The sequence below is a fragment of the Berghia stephanieae genome, chromosome 4 (genome assembly GCF_034508935.2).
Source record: "Berghia stephanieae isolate SIO BIC M18660-M18661 chromosome 4, UCSD_Bste_1.3, whole genome shotgun sequence".
NCBI classification, from domain to species: domain Eukaryota; kingdom Metazoa; phylum Mollusca; class Gastropoda; order Nudibranchia; family Aeolidiidae; genus Berghia; species Berghia stephanieae.
The window spans coordinates 72,299,492-72,324,894 of record NC_088363.1 but is presented as its reverse complement, the minus strand read 5'-3'; the positions used below and the strand labels follow the sequence as shown (position 1 = coordinate 72,324,894).

Genomic DNA, 25,403 nt, shown 5'->3' with positions numbered 1-25,403 from the left:
ATAATAATAATAATAATAATAATAATAATAATAATAATAATAATACATCAAACCAAAAAAAACAAACCCCAAAAAACCCCCAAAAAATTTAAATAAAAGAAAACAGTTAAAGCGATTGCATATTTTGCGTGTGTTACATAAACTATCTGGTAATCCACTCATTGAACATTGACAACAAACCAGGGTTGCCAGTTTGGCATTTTAAATGCCAGATTCCAAAAATCTGGCATTTTTGAAAACCGTTTGGCATTAGAAAAATCATTTGGCATTTGGCATTTTCATTTGGCATTTTCTTTTCTTGTATATTATACTTCAAATGACACCTTTTCTTAATTATTTCTAAACGCGTAAAAACAAACATCTTCACACATTTCTTTTTCATTCTTAAAATCCAACCGTGGTGTAGTGGTTTAGCACTCCACTTAGTAGTCAGTAGGTAAATAATTACCCCAACAGGAAATTTAGTATAATTCAAAAAAAAAAACAAGAAAAAGAAAAGAAAACACGCAAGCCACCAGGATATGATAGTAAATTGTCTATCAAAAGTGAGTAGTTTTCTTAGTGGGGGTGGGAGTCAACAGACTTTGGCATCTTTTTGAGTGTTTTGGCATTTTTTGAGTCTTCCCCTGGCATTTTGTTGAAAAATAATCTGGCAACCCTGCAACAAACATTCATCATGGCTCCTGGAAGGTCAGAAGAAGCCTACGGGGAGAAAATAGATAGATGCATGTACAACTCGTTAGTTAAGTTTGGTGAGTTGAATTATATAGTAACGAAAAGCTTAACTATTCACTTCCAAATATTAAACAGAAAGTTAGTTAAAAAATAAAAACTGAAACGGTCTGCTGAAGACAAATTTGGAATGATCTCCGGCGGTATCGAGTATACGGGCCGGTATGGTGATTAGATGACTTTCACTTTCGTTTTTCTTTTCTTTCTTTGTGAGGACGTCCGTAGTCTCACAGTACACCTAAAGTTAAAGAGGGTTTTTTTTCTTCTAATCATCGAGGGGAGACCCCCCCCCCCACCGAAACCCCCTTTTATCGTGGGGGGGGGGGGGGGGGGTCCAACCTAACCTAACCTAACTGAGACTGAAACAATGTTTGCCTGCCATCACCTGAAATATCGAAATTGATGGGAAACACAGTTGGTGTCGCCGGCGTCAACCGACTCAGCAGATTGCTTTTGCCATTTTTCATTGGAAGTGTCAATTGCCAAGGAGTGAGTCCTTGGTAGTTGACGGTTCATCAACTGCCAAGGAGTCAAATTGGAACTCTTCAGCTGCATGTGGAGATTTCAATCGAGCTACGATTTGCGAGCATACGAATCTCGAATCCCGTCACTTTCTTCCATTCACTCATTCCTTGTCAATCGTTGTGGAAAGGATCAAGTCAACACTTGTTGGCATTTGTTTTTAATTTTTATGTCTTTTCACAAATTCCAAGATGAGTTAAACTAATATCAAAACAAAAATTTATGTTGGTTTCGGATTCAGCAGAAAATAAACAGAAGGACGAAGTGGCAAATCCCTGCCAAGAAGTCCTAAAGAAAAGTAAGATTCCTTTATTTTAAAGGAAATATACTACTGCACATCGTCTTAATAAGGACCAATTAGCGTAAAACATTTGTGCAACAAGATCAATCCGTGGCAGTTAATAGTAAATAGTTGACGATCTACCAACTGGCAGGTCCGTGACAAAAAGAGGAAATATGAGAGAGAGAGAGAGAGAGAGAGAGAGAGAGAGAGAGAGAGAGAGAGAGAGAGAGAGAGAGAGAGAGCGAGAAAGGAGGAAATGACAGAGAAATACACACACACAGAGGAAAACATGGCAGAGAGGGAAAAGAGAAAATGACACAGAGAGAGAGAAAAAGAGAAAGTGACAGAGAGAGAGAGAGAGAGAGAGAAAGAAGAGTAAAAGTAAAAGAGAGTATTAATTAATATTAATAACATCACTCTGTGGCAATACATCACTTCGTGACACTAAAGGTACTCCAAGGCAGTTAAAAGTACACATGCGTAGTTGATGAACTGACACGGTCCTTGGCAATTGACGCTACCTTTTTTTCATTTCAAAAACGTCAGCACAAACATTGGACAGCAGTTCCTGAAGTTAATTGATACACACTTTCCAAGAAACAACAAGCTACATAAAATTATTAACAGGAATACCATAAAATAATCTACTCGTGTATGCGCAACATAGAACAAATAATTTCAAGCCATAACAAAAAAATATTAATAAACCACCGACTAGAGCAAAACCCACCCACCAGAAAATGTAACTGCAGAAATAAGGAACGTTGCCCGCTAAACAAACAATATTTAGAATCAAGTTTAATTTACCAAGCCACAGTCACCGAAACTAAAACAAACAAGCAAGAAAAATATGTAGGACTAACGGAAAATAATTTCAAAACAAGATACAACCTCCACACCTCAACATTTAGAAACACTAACAAAAAAACATCCACAAAACTCAGCGAACATATTTGGAAATTAAAAGACAACAAACTAGACCACAACATTTCATGGAAAATTTTATCTAAAGCAACAGGATACACACCAACATCAAAACAATGTAGCTTATGCCTGGAAGAGAAATATACTATAATCAAACACCCTCATGAAGCCACACTCAACACGAAAAATGAGATGTACAATACGTGTCCACATCGCCGGAAGTTCTTGTTAATCAACTACAAACCGGAACCACTTCAACAAACAACAACAGTCAACAAGCGTAACAAACAGTCCTGAAGATGGCTAATTAGGCCTGAAACATTAATGTAGACTGTCTCAAACATTGTGGTAAATATTAAAATAATATATAATATATATATATATATATATATATATATAATATATATATATATATATATATATATATATATATATATATATATATATATATATATATATATATATATAATATATATATGTTTTTATAATCTCACCTCACTAAGTTATCCCAGTGCATTTTTTTTTCACAGTCGGGGGAGTCGGTGTTGGCATTGTGTGTTCGGTTGTCCTGTTTAAAAGTAAGTTTGTCTATCTCTCCCACTTTTTCACCAGCATTAATTTAATCCTCATGCACCAATTCACTAATTAATGGCACTTCTTCTTCTTCTTCTTCTTTTTCTTCTTCTTCTTCTTCTTCTTCTTCTTCTTCTTCTTCTTCTTCTTCTTCTTCTTCTTCTTCTTCTTCTTCTTCTTCTTCTTCTTCTTCTCATTATCATCGTCATCATCATCATCATCATCTTATTATTATTATTATTATTATTATTAATTCTTTTTAATTAAGATAATGATAATTTTGACAATAATAATATGAAAATCATAATAATAAATCATTTTCTTGTTTTCTTTTTATGTGTTGATAAGAATAGAATAAAAATATTGATAGTAGTGATACTAATTATAATGATAGTGACAATCCTTATCATAGCTTGTCGTTCTAACACTGAACCCACTCCACAGCATATGGGGAGCAGACTCTTAGATCATGACATTCTCTAACGATGTGCTCCAACGTGTGCTCTGTGCATGCACATGTACACAAGCCAGCTCCCACTTTTTCATGCTTCCAGCTGTTCTCCTAAGTTTTGCTCATGCTCTGTTCAGTGTTACCCATTCATTCCTGGGGAGCTCAGTTCCATAGGGCAGTTCTCGCGGATCTTCAACAGCTTCATTTGTGTGATTGTCCTGTCCCTCTTCCTCCATGTGGAAAGTGTGTATACAGCTGCATAGTCTGGGTTTCTTCCGTCATGAAGCTCTTTCTCAACTTCAATCATCTTGTTTTTGGGTTGTGGTCATGGAGGGTGTCTGGAGCAAAAAATTCTAGGTTATGGGCAACTTCTGTCAAATTCTGGTGAGGTCAAATTGTTCCAAGGATACTAACTACAACCACCACCACCACATCATCATCACTACCACTACTACTGCAACCAACACCACCACATCATCATCACTACCTCTACTACTACAACCATCACTACCACATCATCATTACTACCACTACTACAACTACTACTACAACAACCACCAACACCACCACACCATCATCACTAATGGTACTACTACTACAACCAACACTACCACATCATCATAACGAATACTACCACAACCACTACATCATCATCACTTCCACTACTACTACTACAATCTTCACCTTCACATCATCATCACTACCATTACTACTACAACTACCACCACCACCACATTATTATCACTATCATTACTACTACCACTACCACATCATCACTACCACTACTGCTTCTACTACAACCACCGTCAACACAGCATCATCACTACCACTACTCAGTGATGTCAAAACTCTGGTTTCACATGAAAAAAATTTGGCCTGGAGTCCGGTTACAGTTACAGGCAACTTATGTCAAAGTCCGGTGAGGTCATATTGCTCCCAGGTAACTCCCAACACCTCTATCACCACATCATCATCACTGCCACTACTACAACTACCACCACCATATTATCATCAGTACCACTACTTTTTCAACCACCACAATATCACTACCAATACAATAACAACTGCCACCACCACAGCATCATCACTACCATTGCTAATACAACCACCACTACCATATCATCACGACCACTACATCATCTAATGTCCTCCATCATCTCTACCACTACTACTACAACAACTACCACCATCATACTCACTGCTACTACTACTACAGTCACCACTACCACATCATCACTGCCACTACTACTACAACCGCCGCATCATCATCATCACTGCCACAACTGCTACAATCACCACTACCACATCATCATCACTACCACTACAACCACAACCACCACCACCACCACCACCTCATCATTACCACAACTGCTACAATCACCATCACCACATCATCATCACTATCACGACTACTACAACCACCACCACCACATCATCATTACTACAACTATTACAACTACCACCACATCATCATCTTCACCACTTCTACACCAAGCACCTCTACCACATCATCTCTACCCATTACAACAGCAACCACCACCACCACATTATCATCACTAACACAACTATTACAACAACCACCACATCATCATCTTCACCACTTCTACACCAAGCACCTCCACCACATCATCTCTACCCATTACAACAGCAACCACCACCACCACATTATCATCACTAACACAACTACTATTACAACAACCACCACCACCACATCATATTACTACCACTACTGCTCCAACCGCCAGCACCACATAATCATTGCTACGACGACTACTACTACAACCAGCTCCACCACATCATTACTTCCACTACTACTACAACCACCACCACCCATCATATCGTCACCACTACCACTGCTACAACCACCACCACCACATCCACATAATATCACTACTACTACAACCATCACCTCAACAACCACCACATCATCATCATACCACTACTACCTATCATCTGCATTTTTTGCCAAATTGGGACCTAAAATTTGCCAAAATTTGCCAAAAAAAACCCCCAAAATTTGCCAAGAAATTTGCCAAAAAGACCAAAATTTGCCAAAAAATTTGCCGAGGAGAACTAAGCATTTCAGTAAAAATTAACACGCGATACAGAAAAAAAAAATATATATAAGACAATTTATTACATTTAAGGAGGCTACATTATGAATAGCGTTGTTACAAAGATTTTAAAGGATCATTATCCGTAGAGAGTAGCTACCCTTGGTTTGGGCCCAGGCAAAGCTGCAACATTTCTCAAGTTTCGCACTTTTTTTTTTGTTATTTTGTTTTCGCTTCTTTTTTTTCTCAAAATTTGTCACGCGATTTGCCACGATTTGCCAATTTTGGGAAATTTGCCAAAATTTGCCAAAATTTGCGGATCGCCCTGATATTTGCGGCCGCAAATTGCAATTTGCGGCCTCAAAAAATGCAGATGACAGTACTACCTACACATCATCTACCACTGCAACAGCAACACTCATCATCATCACTACACCACATTACAACCACCACCATCATCATGAACCACTACTACTACAACCATCACCACAACAACCACCACATTATCATCACTACCAATACTCTACAATACAACACACCTATGTTCATATCACTACCACCACTATACAACACCACATTAGGTTTGGAGCTTTACTTCATTGAAATAAGGACTTGAGGATGGTATTTGGCATTGTGTTACGTATCATATCAATTTAGAATTATAGATATATAAACACAATACCAAATAACCATCCAATTCTTTTCTGTTTGTGAATTTCTCTTTCGCTTGGAATTCCTCCGAGTGTGTCTTAAATTCCTGTAGCCAAATTTAATTGCGTCTCTGCACAGTACTACAACCACCACAACTGCACAATCACACTACCACTCACTATACTACAACCACCATACACCACATATCATCACTAGTCACTACTACTAATGACTTCAACCACTACCACCACATCATCACAACCACTTCTACTACTACAACCACCACCTCCACATCACCATCACTACCACTAGTACTACATACACCATCACCATTTCATCATCACTACCACCACTACTACTGTTACAAGCACCACCACCACCACGTCAATATCACTACCACTACTGCTACAACAACCACTATCACATCATCATCACCACTACCACTACTACTATAACCACCAACACCACTTCATCCTCACTATCACCAGTGCTTTAATCACTACCATTTAATGGTCGTTCACAAACCATGTGGACACTTTTTCACCATATTTAGACCCCCCCTCCCCCCCCCCCCCTGTGGACAGACGTGGACAAATAGCATACCCCCTCCCCCCAGCAGATGACAGTACTACCTACACATCATTACTACCACTGCAACAGCAACCACATCATCATCATCACTACCACCACTATTACAACCACCACCATCATCATGATACCACTACTACTACAACCATCACCACAACAACCACCACATTATCATCACTACCAATACTACTACAAATACAAACACTACCTATGTATCATTATCACTACCACCACTACTACAACCACCACCATTAGGTTTTGGAGCTTTACTTCATTTGAAATAAAGGGACTTTGGATGGGATGGTATTTGGCATTGTGTTTACGTATCATATCAATTTAGAATTATAGGATATATAAACACAATACCAAATACCATCCAAATTTCTTTTTCTTGTTTGTGGAAATTTCTCTCTCGGCATTGGAATTCCTCCGAGTGTGTCTTAAATTCTGTGAGCCAAATTTTAAATTGGCGTCTCTGCACTATACACAACCACCACAACTGCACATCATCACTACCACTCACTACTATACAACCACCACACCACATTACATCACTATCACTACTACTACTACTCAACCACTACCACCATCATCACAACACTTCTACTACTACAACCACCACCTCCACATCACCATCACTACCACTAGTACTACATACACCATCACCATTTCTCATCATACCACCACTACTAGTTACAAGCACCACCACACACTCAATATCACACCACTATGCTACAACAACCACTATCATCATCACACCACTACCTATACTATAACCACCAACACCACTTCATCCTCACTATCACATGCTTTATCACTACCATTAATGGTCTTCACAAACATGTGACACTTTTTCACCATATTAGACCCCCCCCCCCCCCCCCCCTGTGACAGACGTGGACAAATAGCATACCCCCTCCCACAGATGACAGTATACTACACATCATTACTACCAGAACAGCAACCACATCATCATCATCACTACCACACATTACAACCACCACCATCATCATATACCACTACTACTACAACCATCACCACAACAACCACCAATTATCACACTACAACTACTCAAATAAAACACACTATTATCATTATCCTACCACCACACTACAACCACCACCATAGGTTTTGGAGCTTTACTTATTTGAAATGGACTGGGATGGTATTTGGCATTGTGTTTACGTATCATATCAATTTAGAATTATAGGATATATAAACACAATACCAAATACCATCCAAATTTCTTTTTCTTGTTTGTGGAAATTTCTCTCTCGGCATTGGAATTCCTCCGAGTGGTGTCTTAAATTCCTGTGAGCCAAATTTTAAATTGGCGTCTCTGCACTAGTACTACAACCACCACAACTGCATCATCATCACTACCACTCACTACTACTACAACCACCATCACCACATTATCATCACTATCACTACTACTACTACTTCAACCACTACCACCACATCATCACAACCACTTCTACTACTACAACCACCACCTCCACATCACCATCACTACCACTAGTACTACATACACCATCACCATTTCATCATCACTACCACCACTACTACTGTTACAAGCACCACCACCACCACGTCAATATCACTACCACTACTGCTACAACAACCACTATCACTCATCATCACCACTACCACTACTACTATAACCACCAACACCACTTCATCCTCACTATCACCAGTGCTTTAATCACTACCATTTAATGGTCGTTCACAAACCATGTGGACACTTTTTCACCATATTTAGACCCCCCCCCCCCCCCCCCCCCTGTGGACAGACTGGACAATACATCCCCTCCCCCCCCCCCCCCCCCCCCCCCACTGTGGACGTACATGGTACAAATTAGACTCACAACGCATAAAGTTGCAAATTGTGGCCTTTTAAGTTCAGTTGCGTTCTATGTATATAAATAATATATATAGCCTTAATCTAGTGGCATAATATTATTCAGAATTAAGGGAAAAACTTTAAATTGTTATCCACAAAAAAAAGCCTTCAATTCAATACTTTTTTTATATCAAAGTCAAAGAAAAATCTCTTCTCACAAGAGCATTGCCTATAATAAAATAATAACTATTATTAATTATATATGGAGGCAACTTGAACTTAAAGGGCCACAATGTACAACTTAAGGCGTTTAATAGAAATAGTACCTAGTACAATTACAAGATAAATATTTCAAATACCATTTGAACACACAAAACTTTATTGAACTTTTCAACTGAATAATTCTGAGAACATTTGAAACATAAAAAGAACATATACTTTGTACAGAATGCAGATGAAGGATATTGGTCTGTAGCTCTTGCTGTTATTTGGGTCTTTTCCAGGTTTAAGTAGTGCTATCACTTTTTCTTGTCACCAATGCTTTGGTATTGTGCACGATTCAACACAGTTGTTGATAAGAATTAGTAACCGCATTTTTTAAGGGATCGAAATGCTTTATTATTTCTGCGGTGATGCCATCTAGGACAGCCGCTTTACTGGGTTTGGGTGTTCAGGGTCTGATTCCAATACTTCGATGAAGAAAGGGTCTACTTCCTGTTCACTTCCTTGGGCGATCTCTTCCGGTTCCTTTTTCATTTCCTTAAGTTTGTCCTTTTTTCTCTGTGTTGGTTTGCCACAATTGTTTGGTGTCACCGCTGCAGCGGTTTGATTGTTATTTTCAGTATTTAGTTTTTTCATGTTTTTGATGGTTATCATTTCCTTTCATCTTTCTGAGTTTGTTGTGGCAATGGAAGTCATTAAGGTCTCACCAAGTTGGACAGTTTCTTCAGCACATAAAATTCCTTGCTGTCTTGCTGTAGGCATGATATATAGGATTTCCTGCAGCCTCTAGGTATGTGTTTTTTGGCAATTCTCCATACAAGCTTCTGGAATTTGTTGTACCAGGTAGTTTTGGGGAACTGTGCCCATGTTATCGATGCTCTCATCGATACTCTCATTTATGTCTGACGATAATTTTTACCAGTTTGCTTCCAAAAATTGAAGCTGGTTAGAGGTTTGCTCTCGCGGGGTCTAATGATTGGTCCTATCTCAATGGTAATAGTATGGGGTTGTTTTGTTTTGTTCTTTAATTTTCAATTCATGACTCCATCTATTGGTGTTCATTGTGTTATATATTGATATGGGCCAACAGCCGTTTCAGCATATATTCGAAGTTCTGCATCCTATCTCTCTCTCTCTCCCTCTCTCTCTCTCTCACTCACTCTCTCTCACTCACTCTCTCTCTCTCTCTCTCTCTCTCTCTCTCTGCTTCCCTGTTTTACAGTCTGTAATATGGAAAAGAGACATGAATTGCAGATCTTTTGGTTATGAACCCTGTAGTTTCATTATATTTATCATTAATTTGTCACAGGAAAACCTTGGCCAATGATTTTAGGTGCTGGTGTTGGTTTGGGGATGGGAGTTTCCGACTGCAACAATGAGTTCAAAGGGCAAACAAGTCTTAGCTCTGTGAGTACTTCTTTTCTAGTTTATTGTTTATCAGTGAATGAGCTTATTCTCCTTTATATTTTTTTATCAATGTCATTAAACTTACTTCAAATTGTGAATAAAGCTATCTCAAAGACGACTTTTTTAATGTTGTGGAGGGCACTATTTAGGCAAAATAAAGTTAACTTAAACAGACTTTGAAGCTGTACTTTGACATGGCAGTAACCAATGCGAGGAAAAGAAGACAAGAGTTTCAACATTGATATGGATAATCTAGTTTGTTGTGAATGCTGGTGATGACATTTTTGTTGGTATGCTCTCACTCTCTTTCTTTTTAATTTTACTTACAATAACACACACACACGCACAAGAAATGGTTCAGTTCTTATAAGTCTGAGACATTCTTATAGTTAGTGAGTGACATATATTTAAAAAGGAGGAGATTTCACTAATTTAACCATTTGGTATTATTTTCTGTCAATCCGAACAGTAGTCTCCATTTAAAAGCCTGGACCTCGGTAATCAGTAGGTTGTACCCATAGATGGATTCTAAATTTTATTGAAGTAAAAATATCTTTTTCCTCTCAGTTTTCAAAGGTATTCCTAATGGTATGCACCAGGTTACAGGCTTGGGCCTGGCTTATTCATCCATTCGATTATGTCTTATGATCATTTTCACCTTGGTCTCCTCTCCCTCTTTTGCCCTCCACAATACCCTCTAGAAAAACTTTTTCAAGGGTGTCATGCCTCTTGATATGTCCATAAAAAGCAAGTTTTAGTTTCTGTATCATTTGATGAGATATGGCTCCCTAATGCCCAGGGACTCATTCACATTTTGGTTAGTTTCCTTTGCTGTCCAGTGTTTGCGTAGAATTTTATGGCTTGAATTTCATCAAAAACATTGATAAACACCTAGAAATAAAAACAAACAGTCCCTTCCTTCACCCTGCTTCCAGCACCATGTCAACACAACAAGTGGACATTGCATCAGTTCAATAAGTTGCCGAGCCTACCCTACCTATTGTTATCACTGAGGTGTTTATTGTTTTGTGCAAAGGATGTGGTAATGGAATAGTGAGTTGTGAATCACACATTACTTGCAGAACGTTTTGATGCTTTTCGTTAACCCTGATTTTAAATATTTTGTATTTTTTTAAAATGGTATTTTTCTTTTTACTCATTTTCTTTCTCTTTGTGAGTTTTTCTAAATAATGATCAGAAAATTGAGGAAGTCCTTTTTGCTGAGTGTATTTATAAAGGTATAAATACATATAGTAAGAATCAGGTTTCGCACCCCAGAGAAGAATGCTTGTAGCCGATTGCTCATAAACAGAGATCACTATAAAGATAAAACTTTTTATCTAGACTTCGTTGTCATGCAATTTTTAGAATTATATATATTGTTAATTAATTCATTAATTTATTTATTTTGAGTTTGATGGCATTATATTTTTGCCTCAATTTTATTTTCTCCAATTAATAGAGAAACACAATGATCTGAACATGAAAAATCATGTAATTCCAAAATTTACTTTTGAAAATATTCATCAGAATAAAAGTCAGAAATCCATTATTAAGGAAGTGTGAGTATCATTAAAATTTTATAGGCGGTGATGACAAAAATAATGCGCCGCCTTTTTTTTCTTCTTTCTATTGGAAAAAGTTATAAAAGTTATTTTAAAAATTTTTTTACTGCTTTTAGAACTATTTTTAGTTAGAATTGCAAAATATCAAAATAATTGGATGAGTGTTTATTTTTTTTAATAATATAAAATCTTGTAACATCATTTCTATATCGACCGTTCTCTCACTACACTCGGATGTAAAATAAATCCCTGGCCTATAACTGGGTTGTTTCCCTTTTTAAAAGAAATGGTAGTGGCGCCTTTTAATGAAATGGTAATGCTGTCTCATCCTACACGTTAAATGTTGATGTTGGCTTGGGGCCTTTTGTAAAGCGCTCTGAGCACATTTAGTGAATATTGGGCTATTGGTTATTGTTGTTTTTGTGTTCGTCTATTTTTCATTCATCTAGGCCATTATTGTAGCCCATCGTTTTCTCGCATTCATTGAATAAGGTCCAATCAGCGGCTTTTGCGGTTTAGCCCGAAACTTCAAAGAAAAGTGGCTGAGACAGAATTGAATGTGAGGGGTTGGGGATGGGGTATCAGTACAGTAACTTAAAAATATAGTTATGCGGCACGTAGAAGAGTGGTCAATTAAAATTAACAATATAATATAGACCATAATGTTGAACTAAATATATCACTATAACTTACTGGTCAGCTGTGTCTGTTTGAAGCTAAAAACCTAGCCTCATATCTTTACGATTTGCAAATATATTTCCTCCATTTCCGAAAAAAATAAAAAAAAATAAAACAAAGAAGATACATTTTCTTTATACTGACTGTGAGCCAAGGAAAACATTCATGCAAGTTATTGTTGAATGATCTATTTTGATTTCAATTCATTACTGAAAATAAATAATCCCGTGGTTGATGGATAGCTAATCCCTTAATTGTATGTTTATCATCTCTGCCTAGAGAATTTGTGTGCTTGTTAGTAGGCAGCGTGATTCATAACTTCTACACTTAAACAAAATAACAAAACGGCCATTCTCAAATCCAGCAAAAACATCTGAGTCAAAGTGATGCTTATTTAAAATGGGATCTAAATTACTATCTCAAACATCATTATTTAAATATAAACACTGATCACAGTATAAGATTAAATTGCCAAGACTGGATATTTAAAAATAACTTGCAATAAATCCAAAAACAAAGAACTTACGAATATAGCGAAAAAAATGCGATAACTGATTAATGTATTCACACCACAAAAAAAAAAAATAAAAATAAAAAAAAAATAAAAGAAAATGAAAGAAGGAAGAAAGAAAATAGCACTCTATGTTCAATGACCCTCCACCCCCCCCCCCCCCCCTCCCTTTTTTTACTTTTTGGAAATTAATAGTCTTGTCACGTTTGTTGCATGATGTGGGGGGATGGGGGTAAGGACGCAAGTTGAATAAGTTTCCATCACGCAGTCTCACTGAGAAAAGGTTTAAAGGAGAAGTATTTTCCACCAAATACATTAGCTTTCATTATATAACATAGATTAATAATAAAATCACATAAGGTGAGCCATCACCTTTTTAAAAATTTACTTCTAAATGACTAAATGATATTGAAATGGATTTTAATGTCTCTGAAAAAAAAAAATTCTCCTCGTTCCTATATAAGTTAAATATAACTTCCTTTATTAGCTATACCAAGTTCAGTCAAGGGACTAAGCCCCTAGGAACACCCCTTTTACAATCTGGTTGCTAGAAAGGAGACAATTAAATTTTCGGTTTTCTTCTTCTTTTTTTTCTTTTGAAGAGAATATTTGTTCATGTAAATTATCTCTGTGATTTGTTTTTTGATAGCACGTTTTTGGTGGGAACTTTAGGGTTGTCTCAGACTAGTTATACATGAGATTACTTCTGGAATCAACTTTTGTTTCCACCGTCCTGTTTTTTCTTGGGCATTTATGAGCATGGATACTTTTGGGATCCATAATATTTTTATTGCCCAAATACACTGTTCTTGTTTAAAAATATTCCCAGATAGTCATTTGCAAACTGAGAACTGTAACTGGGTAGTTAAATTGCTTTGTTTCTTTTTTAAACTTTGAAAAAATTTGTTTAGTTAAAAATATCTTATTGTTTGTTGTTTATTTGTTGTTTTGTTTTTTAAAATTGAGTTTATGTAGGCTATCTTTTATTTTAAAATTCTATGTCATATTATGTCAAAATTTCTGTAAAATTAAGATAATGAATATAATTGAAAAATAGAAACCTTAATTTTTTTAAATCATCAAGAGGAAAAACACACGAGGGCACTATCGAATAAAAAAAAACAAATAAAAAACCATAATTCCTCCTAACCCATGCAGTAAGTTTTATCGTAAGTTGTCATAAAAAGAAAAGACCGTCAGATTTTCATATTATTCGTTATATTAATAATAATAGTAAATTAGTAATAATAATAATAATGATGATGATGTTGATAATTGATCTTTGTTATCCATAATTATGGCATTGTGTCATTTAGTTAAATGTGCTATAGCATTACATGAGAACAATGAGATATGCAAAAACAAATACATCACACAAAACAATGCTTTCCCCCCCCCCCCCCCCTCTCTCTCTCTCTCTCTCTCTCTCTCTCTCTCTCTCTCTCTCTCTCTCTCTCTCTCTCTCTCTCTCTCTCTCTCTCTCTCTCTCTCTCTCTCTCTCTACCCTCGTCTTTTATGCGCGGACCACACATACATGTACACACAAATATAGATAGATTCAAACGGTTTTCACTTTTTTACATTTGTGATGGTTAGACCAACAATTATCTTTAAAGTTCAATCTATCTATCTATTTGTTATTAGCAGATCTGACATTTGCTGCAACAACAAAAGAAATATTTTGGGACCCAAGCTAGGTTGAATTCTGATTTATTTTTCCCCCCTCCAGATTCCAATTATTTAACAACTTTCTTTCCTGTAATTTTGTGAAAATAATTGTCATTTTGGACCTGAAAGCTTAATCTGTAGAGCACATGTTTTACAAGCAAAGGGATAGATATTGGTCCCGAGTGCATTTGAAATTTTTTCTGACCCCCATCCAGCAGTGATTGAGTATCTGGGTCTCTTCGATTTGACAGAAAGTACTTTGTGATATACTGCTGTTCTATCTGAAGGATTGCAAGCAATAATTCGTACGCTAATTAAAGTGGGAGAAAAGCGGCAAGGATATTAATATCATAAATATCATTTTAAAAATGTTCTTGAGCAGAATAGAGTGTCAATAGCATTCTCTTGAAATCGAATTCAATGGGTTGATCTTTAATATAATGTCTACGAGTAGGACTTTTTATAAGATTAAATGTATTATTTTCCTGGATATTTCATTATCATTTAAGCAATGTTTTCAGTCAACCAGTTTATCAGAATCTCTCATATTCTTCATATAAACGGTTTTGTCCTGACATATTATTATATTGAATAGTAGTACCGTCTATATCTATATTTTAAAAGCAAAAAAGTTATTGTCCTTAAGGGATAATGAAAGTCTAGTGTGTTTTGAATATCTCAACATTGCTCACTAGCTTGATTTCATAAGGTAAGTTGTCCCATAAGAGGAAGGTATGATACCCTATTATCTGGCCCCGCGGTTTTTTGCTGCCACAAAATTAGGGATATTTTCTAATAAGATCTGCACGCTTTGCAAATTTTAAACTAATTCTTTGATTCTTTGTTTATTTATGTAAAATTTGCGTTCCCTGCGGTGATGAAGATTAGGTCATGATGTTGCCATGTGCTACTGAACTTCATGGGGTGCCAGGACTGAATGATGTCCCAGAAGATGAAATTGGATGTTACGCCTAAGAAACTAGGACCAGTTGCCCTTAGGAACAGTCCAACACAAGCACTAAACTTGCAGCTTTTTTGGGATTCTTGCCAGGAAACGGGGCCTTCCCTCACAGCTTGTGCACGCCGTTGTATGTTTTCAAACATCAGCTCTGCTGATGTTGAAAGGAGTGGAGTGTTTCTTTGTACAATGTGATTTTAAGTGATGGAAGGAGAAGTTAAAGTTAGAGCCAGGCAATCCTGAAAGCTTTGATTTTTCTTTAATATTACAATTTCATCGACAGCAATTTTTTGTTGTAATTTTGTTTTCCCAACGTTGTGCCTATTTCCAAATCAGCATCATTTCTGGCAAAATTTGCCATTTTTTGTCCCATTATTTTGCATAATTTTGAATTTGAAACTGTAATTCCGCAGGGATATTTTATTACATGGGTTGCATGTAGTTAGTTGTTAGGTGTGATACAACATATTTAGAAACCTGCAAGATTTTTGCAAAATTTATTTATTTTCTTTGCAAAATTTTAAAATATTTTTTGCAAAAAACCATGGGGTCGGTATTATGAATAAGATGTTATGAATTCCTGGTATAATTCACTTTTTTATGTCATCATTTCTTTTCTTTCTTTTTTTTTTCGCAGGATAAGCAGAAAGCGGGGCTTTGATAAATAGTGGATTATGTTGCCCCAACCCATCTGTGTAAATATTCAATGATGATAGCTTCTCAACTCTGATGTGATTGCGATGACCTTAATTTATGTTGGTTTTTTATTTATCGATTAATTTTTTTTTTAAAGTTTGATGAAAGAAGTTGTGTTGATTTGTTTAAAAGAAAGTGTGGACTACCTGGAAGTTAAATAATGACACATCAAAAGTTTTTTTGTTGTTTTTTTCCAACTGATATTGAACGCGATATTTGATATCAAATGTTTTGAAATCAAGGTTAAAGGTGCCACTTAGAGTGAATAAAATATGTCTGTTATTTGCATAATTTTGAATTAATTAAAATATGCAGATTTATTTTGAGTATTTTTTATTGTTCGTTGGTTCTTTAATTTTTATGTTTTGAAGATTGCTTTTTACATTTTGCTTACATGAACAAACGACTTTCGAATGACAAGCAGAATTAATTCTTCTCTTCCCAACCCCCCCCCCCCCCCCCCCGCACACATATTATCTACCTGTTTTCCCTTTTTGCTTACTTGATGCCTGTACTGTACTCTGTAATCAGATGACAGTTGTTTTGCTCAGAGCCAGACTGGCATGATGGAGGCAGGTGGTAGAGATTCTATTCTGGCATCTCTTTGAGACATTGATTAAGTGTTCTGCTGACTCTGAATTCTAGATCCATATAGAGCAACAACTGGAGGACACTGCCTAAATTTTCGTTTTAGATTTATGTCAAAGACCAATCAAGAAAAATTAGGATTTCTTTATATACGCATCATTGTGTACTTGAAAGAGACAGTTCGGTTTTATCTGCACGCTGGCTGAATACGCTTCAACAGTCGTAACGTCACTTCCCTCGTAATGACGCATGGTAACTTAGTAACTGGCTCTAAACTATTGGAACAATGGCAGACGCCCTTATGAAATATTTCTCTGACGAGCATAAAAGCTTATCCAGAGGGAAAAAAACATTATAAATCTGATCATGATTTGACTTTTACACATTTTGATCACAAGACATATGAAAAGTTCTAGCCAGCACGAAGAATAAAAAGTACAGATTTGTTTGTTTAGAACCACGATGGCCACCGTTGCTGGGCGACGTGACATCAGACTATTGAATCCAATTGCTTAGCTACGCCAAGAGCGCAGATGGACTGTCAATTGATTTTATGTGATAATTTTTTCCTCTCTTGTTAATCATCTCTTTGTGTGTTTATTAGTGATCAAGTATGACAATATTGTCAATGGTCATTAAAATCTATCAGTAAAATTCTCTGAGGGAGTAAGCGAGGGACTCAAGGTTTTTTCACAGGCAATATATAACTGCTTGATTTTTATTTATTTTTTCTATGGAGTTAGTCCTTTCTCTCTTACTTTTTCCAACCTCATGAACCTGGGAAGTCATTTGTCTTTTCGTTGATCTCTCTAAATCTAACTCTGTTTTCCCTTTTGGTTAGGTTGCTTTGTAAGAGGCCTTCTCTGGTGCCTTTTGTCGGGAGGAAGACAGTCCTAGTACTAGTTGTGGTGTTGGTAGTACCTAGCAGTAGTATTAAAGATGATGATGTGGTAGTAGTAGTAGAAGCGTTAGTGATGATTATGTTGTGGTTGTTGCAGCAGTAATGATGTGTTGCTGATGGCTAGTGTTTGTAGTAGTGATGCTGAAGTGGTGGTTTTGGTTGCAGTTGTAGTGGTAGTGATGATGATATGTGGGTGATGGTAAAGGGTGTAGAGCAGTGACAGTGATGTTGATCTGGTGGTGGTGGTGGTTATAATGGTTGTGTTAGTGAATACGATATTGTAGTAGTAAGGGTAGCGATGATGGCGTCTGGGTTGTGGTTAAGTAATCTGTCATGGCAGTTTTTTGCATCGCTTGCGGCCGCAAAAAATGGCAAAAAATCCCTGATTTGCAATTTTTTGCAAATATTTGCACATTTTCGAGATTTTGCCCCAAAAAAAATAAAATGTTTTTACAATTATGTGGGGACCAGTGATGATAATCTTCCGCGGATTTTTTCATAAATGTTCCGTTCTTTTTGTCATGTCAAACATTTTCTGCTAAGTAGTAGTTCATGAAATTAAAATGCCTTCTATCATTTTTTGACACCTCTGCTCATTTGCATGAATTTTGGTGACACTCCTTTATTTATGACGTTAGTCTAGACACACTTGCGCCAAATGTCAAAAGTAGCACGAGATACATGGTGGCCATGGGTGAGAAGATGATCGAAAGGGAAGGGGATGGAGCAAATGGGTTTAAATATTTATTATGTACCTTTTAGCTATAGCATGATAGTACATTTGGCGATTTTATAAGTTTTATAAGCCTGTCTTTTTTTTTTTCTTCCTTTTTGATTTTTTTTGTTTTGCCTTTGATTGTTCTGAATTTGTTAATAGTATTCAATACAACTTGTGTCTAATTATAAAATAATTTTTAAAAAATAAATTCATCAATTCCCCCCCCCTCTCTCTCTCTCTCTCTCTCTCTCTCTCTCTCTCTCTCTCTCTCTCTCTCTCTCTCTCTCTCTCTCTCTCTCTCTCTCTCTCTCTCTCTCTCTCTCTCTTCATATTATGTTTATAGATATCATTTGGTAATAGAGAGATAATAAGTTAGGCTGATTTAAGAAATGATTGTTTAAAGGCTAATTATTTAAATTTGATTTGTTGATGGAATATGTTTTGCAATTAATTAAAGATTCTTATTTATAAGCTGCATCATCACAAGGTTGCAATAATACAGACACTAACCGGGTTTGTTATGTAAAAACAAATACCTCCTGGTCTTTTGGCCAAAAGTTTATCATAATCACTTGATATAGTGGGCGACATTATAGGCCCCTAAAATGTTAAATTGGAAAATGACAATTCATTAAATTATATTTGCAAAAGGTCTAATGATCAGAACTGCTTTAGGACTAATAATATATTAAATAACTATGAATACCTATGTTATATTTGCATTAGATTTGGGTTTGACTGACGGGCCGGTAGATTTTCCTCCTTTTTGACAAATTTTCATTATCATCACTGGGGGACCTGTGCTTGTGTCAGGATGAAACAGTTAGATAATCGCAAAATATGTACATTGATAGCGTGTTCTTCCTTTTTCTTGCTCCCATAGCGGGCAGGGAGGTACTTACTGCGTCTTCTATCCCCTTATATCTGTTTTCCAACATGCTTTCTATCTTTGTCTTGGAATGAAATTACTTGGTTTTTTCCTGGCCCTGATCGGAGTCCTGGCTGGGAGGGAAACAGTCAAATGCATAATTATTGTTTTATGAGATGATATTTTTTTCCTTGTAAATCATCTCTCTGTTATGTATTACTGTATGTGTTATTTTAAATGTATAATGTAAGTATTTGAGTGTGTTCCTCTTTGTTGGATTTTGTGCTTGTGTCCGGATAAGACTTATAGGTGATCTCAAACTAAGTACATTGGTGGTATGTTCTTGGAATTTACATCGAATCTCATCCCTATTTGTTCCCAGTTCCCCTTTGTCTTACTTTCTCTTGAGTGCTTTAATTGTAATTCTAGAACTTTTTACTATCCCATTTTCTTCCTTTTTACTGGCGCTGATATAACCTAAATGTGTTGCAAGCGCCGTAAAACCCTTAAAAACAAAAACAAACATTCCTTTTTCTTGGGTACTTTAATTGTAATTCTATAACTTTTTACTAGATCACATTTTCTTCCTTTTTACTGGCGCTGATATAACCTTACATTTGTTGCAAGCGCCGTGAAACCCTTAAAACAAACAAATACCTTTCTCTTTTATGAACGAATTATGTTTTTAGGAAAATTAATCGCAACTTTTTGCAAAATTTTTGCAAATTTTTTTTGCAAATTTTGCTTTTTTTTTAGCAGAGTAATTGTGTTAGTAGTTAGTGATGATGATGTGGTTTTGGATGCAGTCGCGGTGGTAGTGATGTTGATGTGGTTGTTGTTGTAATAGTTGTGTTAGTGAAGATGATATTTTGGTAGTGGTTGTAGTAGTAGTAGTAGTGATAGTGATGATGATGTGGTGGTGGTAGTTGTGGTAGTGATTATTTTGTGTTGATAGTGACGATGTGGTGGTGTTTGTTAATTAGTAGTTTTAGTGATGATGGTGTGGTAGAGGTGGTGGTTGCAGTAGTGGTAATGATGGTAAAGATGACGATATTGTGATGGATGTAGTAGAGGTAGAGATGATGATGATGTGATGGCTCCAGTATTGGTTGTAGTCAAGATGATGTGGATGTGGTGGTTGTAGCAGTTGTGATGGTTATGAGGCGATGGTGGTTGCAGAAGTAGTGGTGGTAGTGATGATGTTGTAGTGGCACTGGTGATAAGGATGGTGATGAAGGTAGTGGGAGTTGTTGCATTGAAGATGATGCTGTGGTGTTTGTGATGACACGTGAAGTGGTGAAGGCTTTCCTTTGACTTGGACCTAAAAGACCCTGCTGGAATTTGTCGGAAGAAGCTGTCGGCATTTGCTCCTAACCGGAATCTTTCCCGGTGAATAATGATGATAATAATAATAATAATGATGATTACAATAATAATGATGATTACAATAATAATAATAATAATAATAATAATAATAATAATAATAATAATAATAATAATAATAATAATAATAATAATAATAATAATATAATAATCATAATAGTAGCAGTAGTAAGTAGTAGTACACATAAATAGTTGTTGTAGTGGTAGTAGTAATTGTGATAATAATAATAATAGTAGTAGTAGAGTAATCGTACAAAGTTCGCACAGCTGATCGTGATTTTCTATTCGCACACTTTTTGATGATCTAAATTTTCGGAATTTTTTTTCAATGCGTGAAATACCTGAATTATCATTATTATTATAATACAACAACTACTACTACTACTACTACTACTACTACTACTACTACTACTACTACTACTACTACTACTACTACTACTACTACATACTACTACTAAAAAAGAACAAAATTTAAATAACAATTAAAATAAAAAAAACAAACAAATAAAATTGTTAAAATGTAATAAAATTGTAAAATAGATAAATTAAAAAAAAAAACTTTAAAAAAAAAAGTACTAACCACGCCTGACGTTGCTTGACTTCGGTGATCGGACGAGAACCGGGATTTTCAACGTGGTATGGTCGTAGACAAGTGTCGAAAATAGAATTTAGGGAGCGTTCACATATTACGTCATCAGCTAGGGGGGGAGGGGGGGTCTACCAAATGTTGACATGTGTTGACATGGGGGAGGGGGGGGGGGGGGGTTACCCAAGATGATGTCATCAACATAGGCAAATTAGGCTATTTTATTAATGCAAGAGCTTCAAAAATGGCATTCCAAATAAATTAGAAAAAAGAAGATCAGCAAATGGGAGAAAGTGATGACGATGAAGATGAAATTGATGATACTATTTATAGTACATTGCCAGAGGTCCAAGGCAGAAACATTTTTGAATCAATTAATTTTATGTTTGGAAATTGAAACAGAAATTCATTCCACTAAAAGACTAATATGCTATAAAATAACTTGCCTCCTATACTATTTTAAATTACACTTTCTGAAATTTTTTTAATAGCACCTGCACCAAGTAGCCTAATTTAAATAATGTTTGTTAGATTTTATCTTTGCAAATTTAAATTTTATGTCCCCATTGTATCGTAAAACATAAATTATCAACAGTTTCTGAAATTAATAAAATGTCTGAATGTGTTTTATCAAACGTTGATAATTAATGTTTATGGTTTGAAAAATGAATAATAAATATTGTGAAATTTAAGTTATCTTTTAGTTTTTATTAAATTAGATGACGTCATCATCTGTTGGGGGGGGGGGGGGGTCAGGTCAATGATGACAAGTGATGACTTGGGGGAGGGGGGGGGGGGGTCTAAAAAGGGCAAATTTTTGATGACGTAATATGTGAACGCTCCCTTAATATAATATTAAAACCTGGGTGGGGATCCTGACCTCCTATAGTGGGCAGGGAGGTACATGCTGTGTCTTCTATCCCCCATACCCGTTTTCCAATTGTTTCCTGTCATTGTCTTGGAATGAGATTACTTAGTTTTGTCCTGACCCTTGCAGGAGTTCCTTGGCTGGGAGGGAAACAGTCGAATGTATAGTTATAGTCTTGGGAGATGATATTTTTTTCCTTGTAAATCATCTCTCTGTTATGCACTCTATTATGTTTTATTTATGTATTATATATTATTTGTAAACATTTGAGTGTGTTCCTCTTAGTGGGGACCTGTGCTTGTGTCTGGATGAGACTTTTGGGTGATCTCAATCTAAGTACACTGATAGTGTGCTCTTGGAATCTACATCTGTTCTCTTTTGAACCAATTCCCCTTTGTCTGCCTTATTCTTGGATGCTTTAATTGTAATTCTAGAACTTTTTACTATCCCATTTTTTCCCTTTTTACTGGCGCTGATATGACCTTAATGTGTTGCAAGCGCCGTAAAACCCTTAAAAACAAACAAAAACAAACATAATATTAAAACACTATTGCTAATTTATATAATGATGAAGATAGTTTAGAAATGTATAATATTGTTAGTTGAAATAGCGTGTTGTAGCTGTATTCGTCTGTTGCACAATTTGTGATACTGGAGAATTTAAAATGACGATGGGCTATCTTGAAAGCGGCATGAGAATGAGACACTTCATCGGAAGCGAGGACGAGAGATGCATGCGCAAAACCAGGATGACGTTCTCTCTGTAACTGTAAGGGCATGTATCCCACGACATAATTTTCCGGTCCCGGTGTAGCACGCCAGAATGACTATCGCCAAAAAGACTCTAGAGTTTAATTGGCGGCCGCGAGACTAACTCAAGAGTGTGCCTCGGGTACGCCATTTTCTCGCGTGGTACACCGAAACTACCGTGTCAGCACTAGATTTTTTAATTATTATTATGATATCAGACGTCCAATATTTTCTCGGATTTGTATACGCTCACCCAGCTCTTTGGATGATATCCATAAAAGTTGTCTTGGATCCTTTTCCTACCACGTCATTCCACACTGGTGATCTCTCTGTCGTATTTCGATAACCATATTCTCATGGTTGATTGTGAAATTCCAATTCCACAGCCGTCCTCTTTAATGGCTTATCAACAGATACTAGAAGACATCTTTTCGCAGCTTTACGAAAGTGGAACCGATATAGGTTTCGTATTGTACCGTACCGTATCGTATCGTATTGTTTAAGAGCCTAATACGTTTTAAAAACCTTTAAAGGCTCTGTGAAATGTTCATGCAAATGCCGCATCTAGGTAGAAGTGGCAAATAGGAATAGACAAATAGAAGTCAGATAGTTTCCCCAAAGACGAAAGTTATCTGGTGCCACTTTTACCCTGATATAGTTGGGTTAGAGTTCCTGACAACTCGACAGATAGTAAGAAAAAATTTAAGTTTAAAGATACGTAATGGAAGTAGTGGTAGATTATTGGCACGTTATACGTATATAGGGATATATAAGTTCAGAAGCTAAATATTAATCCCCGTTAATACTTTAATATAAATCAACAGAATTGCCTCACACAATAATACGGTAAACCATAATTAGCCAAAAGAATATAAGTACATTTTAATTAATTAAAGTTAGGCTATGTGTAGTTCATTTTCATCCCTTATGGTCCTTTTCTTAATTTATTATAATTGGCTTCTTATATGTTTGAATGTGACTGGTGGCGGCGTTAAGGCTGCTTCTGCCTGGTTATGTATTTTATGGATAAGCCATTTTTTCATTATTTAGTTTTCCCAGTGGGTCACTAGGTAGATTCAACTCTGGATCAACTTGTAACCAAATGGACATTTACTCGGTACATTTTGCAACATTTTTATATTCCTTATGAGCAGTGATGCCGTGAGGATTTCCAATTAACAAACCATTGACATCACCACTGATCTAAATTCTGTTATTCATGATCCTTAATATATAACGGGGTACAGGAAGGTTAGTGGGATGGGGAAAGATAAGTAAACATTGTTTGTTTTTAAGGGTTTTACGGCGCTTGCAACACATTAAGGTTATAAATTAAAAAGGAAGAAAATGGGATAGTAAAAAATTATAGAATTACAATTAAAGCACCCAAGAAAAAGTAAGACATAGGGGGACTGGGAACAAATAGGGATCAGATGTAGATTCCAAGAGCATACCACCAATGTACTTGAGAATGTTTGAGATCACCTATAAGTCTCATCCGGACACAAGCACAACATCCAACAAAGAGGAGTACACTCAAATGCTTACATTATACATTCAAAATAACAAATATACATAACAGAGAGATGATTTACAAGGGAAAAGATATCATCTCCCAACAATAACTATGCATTTGACTGTTTCTCTCTCAGCTAGGACTCCGAATGGGGCTCGGACAAAACCAAGTAATCTCATTCCAAGACAAAGACAGAAAGCATGTTGGAAAATAGATATAAGCTGATAGAAGACACTGTATGTACCCCCCTGCCCACTATGGGAGGTCAGGAACCCCACAATGCGAGCATAAGAATCAATACATATAAGTACTTAATAGTACTATCGCGTATTAACGATAGCACTTTTGTTAAATGTAATTCATTTGGAAGGCATACATACATATACAAAAATATATACACATATAGATAAAGAGAGAGAATGAAATATTTTGTTATAATAACATGAATTATCATATTCTGTTAATAACATGAGTTATCGACTTCTGTTAGTTTATAAGTTGTGTCTACTTACGGCCCAGGCGAAAACACTATATTAATTATTACTCACTACACCTACTAGTTTTAAATGGTATTAATTACTCATAACACGAACACAATGTCATGTAAGTCCACATCTAAAAGATTGATATATTTATTACATACCCTTGTCCACGCAATGTTTCACGCTAAATAGAATTTCAAGTTCACTGCAATATTAGCATATTGGTGATAGACTGATGTAGGAGAGAGAGAGACCAAATTAGCTGAGTCTTTGCTTATATAGAAATATGACCGGGATTTAGTGAATCCCAGAAACCAATGATGTTCCAGGATTCGTCAGTGCCAGGATGTGTCTGGTGATTTGCTCGAGACCAATCATACTCCGCGTACCTCAGTCATAGCGGCGTCAGGTAATAAA

General features: G+C 36.2%; 1 protein-coding gene across 2 annotated transcripts; it reads left to right on the top strand.

Moving 5' to 3' along the window:
• Positions 1 to 522: 522 nt before the first annotated feature.
• On the top strand, positions 523 to 16,655 carry LOC144971171 (MICOS complex subunit Mic10-like). Of its 2 annotated transcripts, XM_078911654.1 has the most exons (5): positions 523 to 752; positions 2,992 to 3,039; positions 10,153 to 10,250; positions 11,781 to 11,812; positions 16,268 to 16,655. In XM_078911654.1, exons 1-5 carry the CDS (start codon positions 677 to 679, stop codon positions 16,296 to 16,298), a joined length of 285 nt encoding a protein of 94 aa, XP_078767780.1. In that variant the 5' UTR covers positions 523 to 676; the 3' UTR covers positions 16,299 to 16,655. The 2 variants fall into 2 exon arrangements, with proteins under 2 accessions (XP_078767780.1, XP_078767781.1); XM_078911655.1 differs by lacking the exon at positions 11,781 to 11,812.
• Positions 16,656 to 25,403: the final 8,748 nt, after the last annotated feature.

What these genes read in the sequence shown, in the direction of transcription:
- LOC144971171 (XM_078911654.1), top strand. Translation starts at nt 677, where the DNA reads ATGGCTCCTGGAAGGTCAGAAGAAGCCTACGGGGAGAAAATAGATAGA. An exon ending in TTCGGTTGTCCTGTTTAAAA is followed by an intron (nt 3,040 to 10,152) that starts GTAAGTTTGTCT and finishes AATTTGTCACAG; the next exon opens with GAAAACCTTGGCCAATGATT. An exon ending in AAATCCATTATTAAGGAAGT is followed by an intron (nt 11,813 to 16,267) that starts GTGAGTATCATT and finishes TTTTTTTCGCAG; the next exon opens with GATAAGCAGAAAGCGGGGCT.